The sequence below is a fragment of the Hyposmocoma kahamanoa genome, unplaced genomic scaffold (genome assembly GCF_003589595.1).
Source record: "Hyposmocoma kahamanoa isolate Upper Pololo Valley unplaced genomic scaffold, ASM358959v1 220, whole genome shotgun sequence".
Classification (NCBI taxonomy): Eukaryota; Metazoa; Arthropoda; class Insecta; order Lepidoptera; family Cosmopterigidae; genus Hyposmocoma; species Hyposmocoma kahamanoa.
Window position 1 is genome coordinate 6,426,935 of NW_020653740.1, and position 14,040 is coordinate 6,440,974.

At 36.5% G+C, this 14,040-nt stretch overlaps 1 protein-coding gene across 3 annotated transcripts in view; it reads left to right on the plus strand.

Moving 5' to 3' along the window:
- LOC113228082 (cyclin-dependent kinase 14) overlaps positions 1-7,926 on the plus strand; it is a 99,657-nt gene extending 91,731 nt beyond the window's left edge. For all 3 annotated transcript variants that reach the window (XM_026461224.1, XM_026461226.1, XM_026461225.1), the window contains exons 9-11: positions 206-345; positions 1,817-2,078; positions 4,757-7,926. In XM_026461224.1, the coding sequence (XP_026317009.1) occupies positions 206-345; positions 1,817-2,078; positions 4,757-4,821 (467 nt within the window). In that variant the 3' untranslated portion in view covers positions 4,822-7,926. The remainder of the gene's footprint in view (positions 1-205; positions 346-1,816; positions 2,079-4,756) is intronic.
- The last annotated feature ends 6,114 nt before the right edge of the window (positions 7,927-14,040 follow it).

The following is a 14,040-nucleotide window of genomic DNA, read 5'->3' on the forward strand; positions in this document are numbered from 1 at the left end:
ACAAAGTTTTTTTTTGTTAAATAATAATCAGGCGGACCATGCCAGATAGATGGCAATCCTGGTTGGAATTTAGAGAAAACCTAGACCAGGTACAATTTACAAAAGTTAGTTACCTAAAACATGCTTTTGCTGATAGGAGGTCTTTCAGTATTTACAAGAAAAAAAAAAAAAGTTTCTTTACTGAATTGCCAATTACTTTGTCTAGACGTACTCCTGGGCAGTACTGAGTATTCAACGTCCCTGGACATGTGGGGCGTAGGGTGCATCTTCGTGGAGATGCTGTGCGGTGTGCCCACCTTCCCTGGAGTAAGGGACACGCACGACCAGCTCGACAAAATTTTCAAGGTATGTCTGTTACACCGAAAACGGTATTTAAAAAAAAACAGAATGTAACATTGTAAATTAGATAAACATTATTAAAAGCAATGAATATATATTAGTGGTTTGCGTTTAAAATTGTAAATAAATGTGTAGAAAACCGTCATTGTTGTTTTAAAAGGCAATCACGTGCATTTTTAAATACATGTGTCATTGCTCATACTACATAACCACGTGCAACTAAAGTCATGTTTTATATCTCACTAAACGCTTTGTTTACATAAAGGACAGTTTCAAGCATGCTTAATCTTGTTCAATGGGTAAAGAAATAGGTATATTTTTCTCGGTAACACGTGGAGCACAATAGTGGAACCAATGTTCCGGTAGTTGCTCAATATCCTTTCTGTTACCTGGATTTCCTGAAGCGTAAATATTTATTTTATACTATTGGATATTTTCCTTTATTTCCATCGGCTACGCTTGTATGCACGCTAGTAGCGTTCGCTACTAAAAAGTTGTCTGCTATTACAAAGCCTTCTGCCTCGCGGCAGCGCAGCGGCAGCATGTCAAAATCTTGTCATGTTTGCCACCGCCGTTGGTAAACGTAATACAATTTGGTCATGTTAGACATGTGGACGTGTATATTTTGTATTTTAAAGGATAAAGAAGTATAAAAATAAAAATTTTAATTGATTTCAGATGTAATAATTAAAATTTAAAAAATGTTTATATACTCGTATAGCTATGGAAGAGTGGTACGCAATGACACAGGCTTCTTAAGTTTAAAATGAGGTATCATAATAAACCATTTTTATTATTTTGTACTTTCTATTTGACTTAAACTATTTTATTGAAGCTAAAACGCTTCAAAGTATTGATACGGTTTGAGATTTTCATTTAAAGGAAAAAAGTATTTCTTTAAATTTAAATAAGTCAGATTTTTCACATGACTACGAGCAATAACCAATATTTAGGTTAAACGAAGGCTATTCAATTCCTGTAGGTAATAGGTAAAGAACCCTAAGTAACAAATCGTCATTTTTGCTACGGAGAGTTTTAAAGGGCAATTGGCATTTAAAGTCAATCTTAAAACTACGATAGGACTTAATTTAATGTTTTTTTTACCCTTGCGTGATTTTTACCCATTGTAAAGGACTCATTTACTTAGAAAAAAAATACCTACAGGTATTATTTCAAAATGATTCCGTTAATTCTTAAAACAGTATTTTGTAACCTACAAAGGTAAAGCATTCTGCCTCCGTGGCCGAACGGTTACCAAGCGGAACAGCCACTTCGATCCCCGGGCCAGGAGACATATTTGTATGGCCTACATTTATTTCTCTTGTGAGTTTGGGTATAATTTGTGGTTGTCTATGTGTGTGTGCATGGCACCCACCATACAGTGTTTCCCTAATGCGGGACTATGGTGTGTGTTATTATTCAAAACGGCGTTATAACAAACGTTCTTTCATTCCATACTTTTGTTTTTTCTAAACAGGTTGTAGGCACACCGACAGAAGAAAGCTGGTCAGGGGTCAGTCGTCTTCCAGGTCTTCGTACTCACGTATCACGATGGGGCACATGCCCAGCGCGGCCGTTGGGGGCAGCCTTCCCCCGGATGAGGGACGCCGGTCGCGAGGCTGAGAGGCTGGCAGCGGCTTTGCTGCAGCCGGATCCCAGCAGACGTCTGGCCGCTCACAGAGCGCTGCATCATGCGTACTTCGCGTCCTTACCACCGCGGCTTAGAGAACTGCCTGATGGTAAGTTGTCGTGCTTACATTTTAATGTAATAATATAACAATACGTGCCAGACAACCACGCCAATTGCCTAGTCTCAAACTAGGGAACAGGGTATTCCCTAGTTTCAGACTGTTATGAGTATGGAATTCAATCTGGGGCACTCTTCAGAACACTCAGACCGGAACGAATTCAGCAAAGTTCATTTCCGGAATTGGTCCTTCCGGGAATCGAACCCCAGACCTCCGCATCCAGCGTCTACAATGTAAACCGTTAGGCCACCGAGGTGATCACTGTCTTTGTTGGCCGCCCATTGTCAGTTGTTCTTTTGGGTATATTGATGTAATTTGGGCACATAGAGCGAATGAATGTAGATTAACGACAGAAATACATGTGAAGAACATCCAAGAGGGCCTGTATTAAAAGATTAATAAATGTAAGTAAAACAAGAAAGCTTTGTTAGGATCGTGATAAATGGTGATCGATAATCCCTGCCTACCACAATGGGAATCTAAGTGCGTGAGTATAAGTATGTTCGCTTGGGTAATAAATATTGTTTTGGAACATTTCGTCTCTTTCCTGACTAACTGACATTAGATCCAACGCAAAGACCTGTAACAACACATAAAGAAATTTGCAAGATCCACTGATTCGCTCTGTAGCGCAGTTGGTTAAGAGCGGTGACCCCGGTGTAGCAACAGACGCTGGTTCGAATCCAATCAAATCGATGTATTTTTTCTTTGTGTTCGATCTTTGTATCTACAATAATAACAAACTAGTGCAGGATTTCTTAACCTTTTTCTACCTCTCAAAATTTCAAAGAGCCCACGAACCCTTTCCGAAAATATGATGAAGAATAAGCTCGCGTCTCTTTACTCGCAACATATTGTATACCAATTTTTATTATGAATGCATTTTGTTAGGTAGGCTTGCCATAAATCCCCAACTTTCATTACAAGGAGTCCATGGACCAGAGGTTAAGAAACACTGAACTAGTGGAATAATTTTTAAAAAGATATGAATAAAACGTCATGATATTCAATAAATCAATATAACATTTTTTAACGCAGCGTATTTTCGATTTAGTGCTTTACCCACCTATAAACGATTTAAGCTGTAGTCGTGTCTATATGTAAAAAATAGACGTAAGACCCAGTTACGAGAAAAATGTCGGATACGACAGCTGTCAAGGGAGAGACGATCTTTGGCCAGAATACACTTTTGTGTAAATAGCGTTGTTATTCTCCAGAGTTCCCTCATAACTGTCGTAGGTAGTTATATACAGGTAATTCCTTAAATTGATGTATATACATGTTCGTTGGCGGTTAAATTCTTACAATGTGAACTTTTGTAAACAAAATTCAAAATTACTAGAAAAAATTATACAACAATGATGGATTATGCCTTTATTTTATAACTAAAAAAGGGTCTACAAATTAAATTTTAAGCTTTAATTTCCCGATATTGCGTTTGGAGAGTAAAAAAGGGCTTTCAATGACGTGGTTTCAAGGAACAATGGCGAAATAATTAAAGTAATTCTTTAGCGTCTTCAAATGTTATTATTGCAAGTTTGAATAAAATAAATTAATTAGGTTTTACAAATTATAATAAGGCCTGTCTAATTCTGGAAATAAAATAATATTTAAATGAAACTCAAATGACTAATTACTATGTAACTAGACTAATATCTACAACTATCAGTTTCTTAACGTTGACCTACGTCAACGTACGAATAGATAGGTCCACATTTAGTTCACGTAGTATTAAATGTACTGATTCGACCAATTTGCAATAAGAGATTAACTGCTTTATTACAAAAATAGAGTGGATAATTCCTTCTCCAAATATGCCACGCGAAAAAGTGGTAAAACTAACAAAGAAGTTCCCGACATCGGGGATAGATGGCATGTTTTACAAAAAAATTATTTGTGCCTGAGTTACCAGGTTATGGGATATACGTTTTAACTCAGCTTTATTTGGTTATGGCTCAACTTCATTTCTGTTAACCATGCCCGATTTTCTTCTGAACTCTGTTTAAGGCTCTGTAGTTTATTTTGATATAATAAATACGCCGAATATATTTGATTTCATTATATAATAATAATAATAATAATAATAATAATAAATAACGCACACACTCAACATAGCCCCGCACTAGGGAAACCCTGTGTCGCGGGTGCCATGGACACACATATAGACAGCCACAAATTACACCGAAACTCACGAGAGAAATAAATGTAGGCCATACAAACATTTCTCCCAGCCCGGGAATCGAACCTGGGACCTCTGCGTGGCAGTCCGGCATGGTAACCGTTCGGCCACGGAGGCAGTTAAACAGAACATAATCAGAAGCATAATCAGAAGTTTCATACTTCTCAGAATAGTAAACCCAAAAGCAAATTTGTTCAGGAATTTGAACTCTATATTTTCACATTTTTTTTGCATAAACAAACGCATATAAAAAAAATTAAAACGCACACAAATTATGTCAACAAAAATTTATATGGGAATTCGCCATTGTTCTTTAGCCGACGTATGGAGTTGCTCTCTCTAGAATATATCTGTCTGGCACCCCTTTAAAACTTTAATGAATCATTTTGCAAAGGAATGAATTAGCAAAGTATGTGGTAGTAAAGTGTAGTATGGATAAATTGCGGCAGATGGCGCAACAGCGTTGTTACAATCGATTTTATTGTTGCAGAAGTGTCAATCTTCACAGTGGAAGGCGTCAGTTTGCACCCGGAGACGCGGCACGTCATGAAGTGAGCGTCGTGCGTTTGCGTCAAACCTTAGTCGAATCTGTTGCGAGTTCGTTTCTCTTACGTGTTCGCCTTCGCCGGTGATAACTATTAAGACCTTACGCGTCTGCCTTAGTTAGTACGTTTCAATTCCTATAGTTTTAATGAACAGTCGAAATCTGGTTAACTCATGTTCGGTGGACCAAAATTTCGTGATAGTTCTCGCATCTAGTTTAAACGCAACGGGCATCGAATGCCGGCGACAGTATTTGTTACATTTGATTGGTTGATTGGTCACTCCTTACATATGTTACTTGTCCATCCGTCGAACGCCTCGACATGTATTAGCGCTTGTAAGCTTCTGATTATATCCATCCATATAATTCAATTATTCTATGGTGACAAGGTAAACCGATAGGTACCGAGTTTACGAATTAAAAATATAATTATAGAAACAGAGCAGTGTGCCATGTAAATCTATAATCGAGAAGAATATGACGTGTTATTTTAAAAGATTTTTATGCTGGATATAAAATGCTCATAATTTGGTAAAAATTTTGAAGATGTTTATTTATATTTACTAAGGGATAATTGTCGATGAATTCTAATGCAGTCTTATGAAAGATTTAGCACGAGCCCCTACGACGAGTATTTCGCAATGAACTTACGACAAGTGAGAAGTGTTAAAATCGATCAAAGCAATTAACTTTGCGAGAGTAACTCGTACTAGGGGACCTTACTTAATTGCGTTCTTTGAATCTTATGCACACATTCCTTCCACAGTGCTCAAATAGTAAGGTTAGGGTGGCGAGGAGTGTAACCTCACATTACGTACTGTATCTCTCTGCACGCTTGCATTAGCTTCCATCGCTTTGCACCAACTATCCTGCCCGCTGGCAACCACTTCGTAGCGAGCGATGGACTGCATCCAGTGATACGACGAGAATTGATCGGAGATACTATTACCAAAATTATTTAATATCACGACAGATCTCAAATTTATGAAGTGCGGGACCGTCCTATTGTAAATTGTAACGTGATAGGAAAATTCGATTTATAAAGATGTTTACGGAAAAATTGATTAATCATTTTCTTTTTAAGGAAACTTTAGAGTAGATGGGTCTCTGTCTAGCCTAAAAACTAGTGAATTTAACCAGTTTAGTCAAATTTTAGTGGTCCCTCACAATATAAGGTTACGATTGCCGTGTAATTTAGCGGACCGGCGCATTGGCAACTTGAAAGTACGTAAATAAGAAACCGAATGCGATCTTGCTCTCGTCTTGTCTAGTTTATATACTTCAATAAAGTCTGTGATTTGAAAATAGTTCTACGAAACATAAACACCAATTTGTGCCAACGATTTAATAATGCTTGATAATATTCGCTGATTCTAAAACAAGACGATAATGGGATCTCATTTATTGGTCGTTTTACATCGCTTAAGATGTCTCGATGCTAAATCTAGTCGATAGCATCCGGGACCATCTCTTCGGCGTGAAGGTAAAACGACCTGTGTCGAATAGCAATAAAGTCGTAGTTCGCGTACATTTTTCGATAGCTTTACAATGTTGGCGCACTAGGAACAGTTCCGCGTTAATGGTATTTACCATAACTATCTCGTAATAAGCCTTGGAGCTGCGTTTACCGTTATTGTTCTTTACAGCCGCTAAGAAAACATTTTTCAAAATAAAATAAAAACTCACTTTCAATTATGGTTAAATAATTACGATTAATAATAAGCTAATTGAGCAATAACTAGAAATGTGTCATCTGGAAGTAACGAAACGCACTTGACGCACTGCCAGTACACTGAGAAATAGATAAGTGTAATTTAGTGTCGAGTTGTCAGTGTGCGCGGAGCCTAGTGAGCGTAGAACATTAGTGTAGTGCATACCGTGCCTAAAAGTTGTACTAAATGGAGTTAGAATATTTTTTTATACTGTTTATTGTGTACAATATCTAGTTTACCAATCATACTAATTTTCAGGAAGAAATTCAGCTTAACGCATCAATATTCAAGTCCGTACAGTGCGTAATCAAGTGTAAAGAAATGAATATCGATGCCTTACGGTCTTACACGTATCTTACAAAGAGTGATTATTCAAGAGATGGCAAACCTTTCTATTTATTTTAAATTTCTTATCAAGGGTGTTAATTTGGATGCATTATTTTAAGAATAGGTAAAAGCCAGTGTGTGAATATGAAAGGAATGTGATGTGAAATCAGCCTGCAAAATTTGTATATACAATACATTTTCCGCATTTCAATTTCAATTTTAAGATACGAGATTGAGAAAGTAAGGCGACGATATTAGAACATGAGATGTGGCAAACACACATGTCCATAATATTAATAATAATATCGACACCGAAGAGTAACCGGTTATCTGCAAAATCACGATTTTATAGTAGATCGTTTAGATTAGCTAAAATTTTGAGCAATGAGGCAATATAAAAAGCTGATATCTGAAGGGTATTCAGAATATATTTATTATTCTCTCAAGTCTTTACTTCCAAAACGCTCTCCTGTAAAATTGTGATTTTTCAGATAACCTACCTTTGTTGTCGTAACGTAACTTACACTTATGGTGGAAAAAATATACATTGTTCGATTTACAATTTCATGTTCTATATGATGATCACTAATTACAGGTCTTTTAAAACGGTGTGATTTCCTTTTCTCTATATTTCGGAACGGTTACACGCTCCATGGTCACGGGTCGACTAGTGCACCTACTACACCGTGGTAAGAAACCTGTAATTAGTGATAATAATTTAGTAAATAACCACGAAAGTTTTGAAAGTCCTAATCACGTTCTATGTCGTTATGTAAATAATTAAGTTTTTGAAATATTTTGTTATAATGCGCAATTACGCCTGTTCCAACTTCCTTAATGCTGTTTGAATGTTCAAATAAAACTCTGTGTAGGGAGCGCGCTTTCGTGGTGACTGGTTTCTTCTGTCGCGTCTAGCTGTTCCCACTAGATCGTAGGAACAGCAAAACGATAATTTATGGGTTCACGGCAGCCGCCTTGTGGTTTGCACGACAGAATCGTTTGAAACTGCGATTATCTGTCGTCACATTTTTATCGTGACGTTTTATTTATCGTCGGACGACTGTCGTTGTAGCTGTTCCCATTGTCACGACAGTCTGCCGTCATAACGTCAAAAAGTCGTGAACGACAGTTAATCGTGTTGTTATACGTGTGAACAACTTCATTTAAATATACAAGTCACGACACTTTAAACTGCACGACTATCTTTCGTACGATATAATGGGAACGCGCCCTAAAGTAACGGATATGTTTGTTCTCGAGGTTATAACCATAATTGTCCCCTGTAAGTAGAGAACTTTGCCATTACAATACTCTGTTTAGTACAACACTTAGACTGTGGCATCGAACAGAGATGCTTGGAAAATAGTAAAACAATAACATTTCTCCGCAACATTTCGACGGCAAACCAATGCTGATCGATATTACTTGCGTGGGAACGCGATATGTGGTGACGTTTTTTTTTTGACGGGTTCCAAATTCTGATTGACACTTTGATATATATTTTCAGTTATAGGATTTTTTTCGTTTCAATTTCACGGTTATCGTCTAGAGATACGGTCCAAATCCCCTTGGTCATAGAGGCAATCCATCCAACAATGGAGCTTGAATGGTTTGACATTGTGATTTTTATCAAGAATGTAATAATATGTTATAGAACGCGTTACTTGATATTTTGTATCAAAATTATGATCACAGAAATACTGTGGCTTTCTTTTTAAATAAACCCACCATTTTACATAGGGTGTCATTTTAGGGAGTAATTTTACTTATCTATCTGAACAATTTTTACTAGAAAATTCCTAAATTTTACTGAAATATACGAAAATGTATGAGTTAGCTGACGTAAGGTCTTCATAGTACAAATTGTTCGTATTGATGGCCGGAGCTACCCCTAAAACATGAAATAAAAAGAAAATACACGTCCTAACGTCCTTCGTAAGTCGTAAAAAAAATTCAAACGTCACCCCTGTCTCGTACGTGTAGATCATAATTCGGTTCCGAACACCAAAATAGTACGTAATTTGTATAGTAATGTGAAACGCAATATTTTCACTGTACATGATTTGTTGAATTTGTATGTAGAGTAATTTAGTTGGCGAAGCGACGTAAATAAAATGATCACCCGTTGAGTGAAGCACCGAGCGCACCGCGCGATCTATAGTAGGAATTAGAGCATTTAATGTGAAAATATTTTCCTCCTGGCACCACCAGATAATATCACTAGCTAAATACAGGGCTATCAACCTTAAAAATGTCAAATAAATTGTCTTTATGGATATTCGGAACATTGCAAAGAAATAAGATAATGGGCCTGTACATCTTATGGAACCATAATTACCTGTAATTCTACCGCAGTCGTAAAAGTGATTCCTTAGGATACCATCAGTGGTGTTGTCCGGTACTGTTGTGGGGAAGAAAGAAACTTGATAAGGTACAGTGGTTCTCAACAATTGATTTAATTAAAACACAAAATGATAGGAACACTAAAAATGATAGATCTGCAATATTTGTAGAACAGAATTGAAACAACAACCAAACGTTTTATAACCAAGTACTGTAGACCAAACAATCAATACACCCAAGGTTTTGAAGCCATGACTTCTAAGAAAATCGATGTAAGCTTTATTGACAATCGTTAATCGAGGAAAGTAAAAACACTTAAGTTTTGAACTTTTGGATTTCAAGTTAGTCAAGAATTTTAACAAAACCGACAAATTGGTATTACATAAACACTAGTTTGTACTAGCTAGTATCCTTTATTCTGATTTGCAATATAGGTCGATGTACGTAAATGTACAGTTGGCGTCAGAATGATATAAATACTCAAACTAACCAAAAACATCTGAACTTTACCCCGGCGTGTTCAACTACAAGGCGAAGTACATTGGAGGTCGCTTCCCGAAATCTTCATCATACCTAAAAAGATGCTGAGGTTCTTGGAGGGTGCTTGAACCACACGCAAAATAGGCGCCTATATCATACCATCTGAACTAAAAAAAAACTTTATCATCTGAATTAACTTTGTGTTTATATTTTGAGTTCATATTGACGCTAAAGGTACATCGCTACATCGCTACTTTTCCAAGAATAGTGGCACCAACAGAAATAGTTTAATAATTTAGTAATTTAATTTAGTATTTTTTTTTACTTATTATACAGGTATAATCAGAATGTGCTAAATTTTTATTGTGAATAAGACACCGAGCTTTTTTCCATTTGTCAAAAATAATCACGTGAACATTGGGATGGTATGCGATTTTTTTTAAATCGTCTTCGTTATAAATTTAGATATTTTTAAGATAGGCCACTATTCTAGAATGCTATCGATATATTGAAAAGGGTCGCCTGAGATTACTGCCGCCGGCCTCGCGAGGCTTAATTTAAATGAGCAATGCAATGGAAACTTTAGCACCTGTAAAATGAGACTACATTTCTCTAAACAAAAATGATTACAAAAGAGTAAGGCCGCGCTGCGTGTTTTATTAGAGGGAATGTATACTTTATTCAGTAGATAAAATATGTTCTATATTATATTGCATTTTATAAAGTGCGCCAGGCGCAGCTCGACGTCACCCGCTCGCCGCCCGCGGCCGCTTGTTGCGTCTTCTTTTTTTTGTTTAAAGAAATGTAGTCTTATCTTGTATAGAATAAAGTTTTATATTGCATTGCTCGTTTTAATCCATCATCGCGTCGCGCAGCACTACGGCGACAATGTGAGGCGACCCTAAGTTAAAAGAAGGGACAGCAAAAAAGTCAATTGTTGAAAACCAAAACAATAATATGCATTTGTATAATGAAGAACTGATGTTGAAGTCGCTCTGGCTCCACTAGTGTGACTGAGGAACGAATTGTGTATATAAGTAATTAATAATTCAGTTAGTTGTTACTAATTTCTTAGTTAAATACGATGCCATGGCTTCAGTTCCGAAGTACACTGCAGTGTACATGAGATTTAAATGATAATTTTATATGATTAATTCATAGGTTAGTTGATTTTATTAATTTACGTTATCACGAAAATGTCCTGCTGCTGGTTTAATTACATTTTTTTTATTATAATTTTTTTATGTATAAACAATGTGCTTTTACTCGTTTAAAAAAATGTAAATATGATATTTGAACTGATAATAATAAAAGTTTTTATTTCTTAATGAATTGATGTGTTTTCCTTTATAATTCCTGTCTAGTCCATAAGAGAGCATATAGCAGATATATTTTCTCCGTATTTCTCTTTCTTTCGATGGTAGGGCAACGGTTGCTTATGAATTAAGCGATGGATCGTTCGATTCCCACCCGGACACCCTGTGGCGGGTATATTACGTAATTTCTAAAGTACGTTGCGTTTGTTATCTAAGACTCCATAGTGGAGGTCTGTGCCAAGTTGTAGGAAGTTTTCTTACTGGGCACACCGAACTCTTCGGTATTAATTTCATCGTTTGTGTGGTATTCAAGTATTACGGAACTTTGAGTATTAGCGATTTTGTCAAAGTAAATTCTATGACTATACTACTGTTTCAGTGTAAAAATATAGAAATTCTAGAATTAATCGCTCCTCACTTCAAAAGACATTCAATTGTTAGGTACAGTTACGTAAAATCATATATAATGTAGAATTCAAGCTTTAACTAAAACAATCTAGATTTTGGCGCCTTGAACCGATTAATTACCTTCTTATCTGACTTAAGTAGTCAAATTATAAAAACTGGAAAATGGTGGTAATGGAATAAGACGATGGTGCGTCGAATGGAAAAAAATGTAAAGGGTCTTCCAATAAGGGATTTCATTCTGATATGTAAAAAGAACGTGTAACCTGTGACCTTACTTTTTCGAAAATGAGGCTGGAGAAACTTGCAGTGAATGGATTGCGTTATCGAACGATGATTAATGATTTTGTGTGGCCGGAATTGGAAGATATTGATGTGGACGACATTTATTTTCAACAAGACGGCGCTACGTGACACAAGTAACGATACCATTGCTCTTTTGCGTGAAAAGTTCCCTGACCGTGCGATTATTCGAGGTGGCGATCAGAATTGGCCACCGAGATCTTGTGACCTTTGGATTATTTTCTTTTCCATAGGCATAGGCCAATGGCCCACAATCAATTCAAGATCTCAAAGATGAAATTTGTGAAGTTATCGATGACATACAGCCGCAAATATGCTAATTGGTGATGGAAAATTTCATTAAAATAATATGGTCCTGCAAGCGCAGCCGTGGCGGCCATTTGACTGATATTGTTTTCCATTATTGATGGCATACTAGGGTATGCTCTTTACAATTCAATAAACTTATGATGATTTCCATTCACCTACCATGATTTCCCTGAAAAATACTCGTTTTTTTTACATACCAAAATGAAACCGCATATTGGAAGACCCTTTAGGATGTAGAGTATAGTAGGTACAGAACGATTGCGACACTCATAGATAAATAAGACAATTTTGGTTTTTTAAATTTACATCTCCCTCTTTTAATAAGATTACAGAGGTAGGCCCCTAATAAAGTCGAACGCATTTTCTTGATAAACCATAAACTTTTAGTAAATTAACTTATTCGTCTTTATCCAAACCAAGCGCTTCAAGTCAACAAAATTCCCACCAGTAATTCAAGTAAGCAGCTTGCCGCCGCATTGAATTACGCGTACCGAATTTCCAAAGCCATTTTTCCATTCGTCTGTGTTTGCAAAACCGCCTGACTACGCCGTAAGTCACTTACGCAGTTAATTTGATTCCCTGTCGGTGGTGGTTTGCATTCTAGATTTGTTCATGCTACAGGAAATAAAACGTTAAGCCACGGAATGGCCACGGAAGTAGTTTATTATATTTCTAGTTTTTGATAAGGACTGGATAGTATTTGATAAGATATTTAGAGTTTTTGATAAGATATTTTTGTATTTTATCTTATAAGATTTATATAGACGATCGTACACTTTTCTTGAGGAAACGTACGTCGCAACTTTTTCTTGATTTAGAAATAATGTCACATGTCATTTTCTGTTATTTTTGTAAACAGCCATATTTATTTACTTATAATATTAAGCTTCCTGACTTTTGTGAAAGAAAAACGAAGAAACAAAAAACTAAATTCGAAAATAAAAACCAAAATCACCAAATTTTGTGAAAAAAAAAATAAAGAAACAAAAAACAAAATAAAAACAGAACAGATCTAAAAATTAAAATGACGTAGTGTTCATTGGAGGTATCGGTATGCAAGGTGCTAGCGTAAAAAAATTCTATTATCAACTGGGACCGGGACTGAGACCGGGACTGGAACTTGTCAACTTATGTCTCAGGTGACGGGCGCAGTGGGAGTGACCCTCAGATCTTTGCGATTTAAGAGGGAGCATGCCAAAAAAGTTTTGACGTTGGCTCCGCCCAAATTTGTGAAACAAATATATGGCTGAAGTTCGCGTGACATGCGACACGAGATGTTGAATTTTGCGCATTAAAAGTACCAAATTCGTTTTAGCGGAATAACTGTAAAACTAAAGGGATTATACAAAAATCCGTAGTGACAGTTGTCGATCATGCATAAATATAATTAATTATCTAATTTTTGTCCTAATAACCTATAGCATTTCGAGGATAAATCGAAAAAATGTGAAAATTAGAGGTCATTTCGCGATTTTTATCTATCGAGGAAACTTTATTGTTTTATGTTTCTGATTAATATCTATGCTTGAATATATCGTGTAGTTGCTCATACAATATTTTATTTTTAAGTTTAAAGTGGATATACCCCTCTAAAATCAAATCGAAGATTAGGAATTTTTCCTCTGCTCCCTCTTAAAGCTCGGAATGGCACTGCAACTGTTACGGACAGGCGTGTAGCTTATCATCAGGCGCACGAATTGGTCATCCCGTCACTTGATTTAAAAAAAATCCAAAAAATAATTGTTCGAATTTGACATCTCTATTAAGACGCATAGAGTTATCAAGTTAGTTTTCAGTGCCGGTTTTACCTATGGTGCAGAGTGTGCAGCACACACGGGTGCAGTGTGTTGCTCGCGGCCACAGACATATCTAGATATAATATGTCTGTGCTCGCGGCGCAAGCGACCACCATTTGCACCCGAATTTCCGGTCACTGTGGAAAATATAATTGTAATTATTCCATTTTGATCGTGTGCCTGCTAGAGGGCGCCAGGGTATTGATTGTACCTATCGTTGGGTAAATTGGGTAAAATTC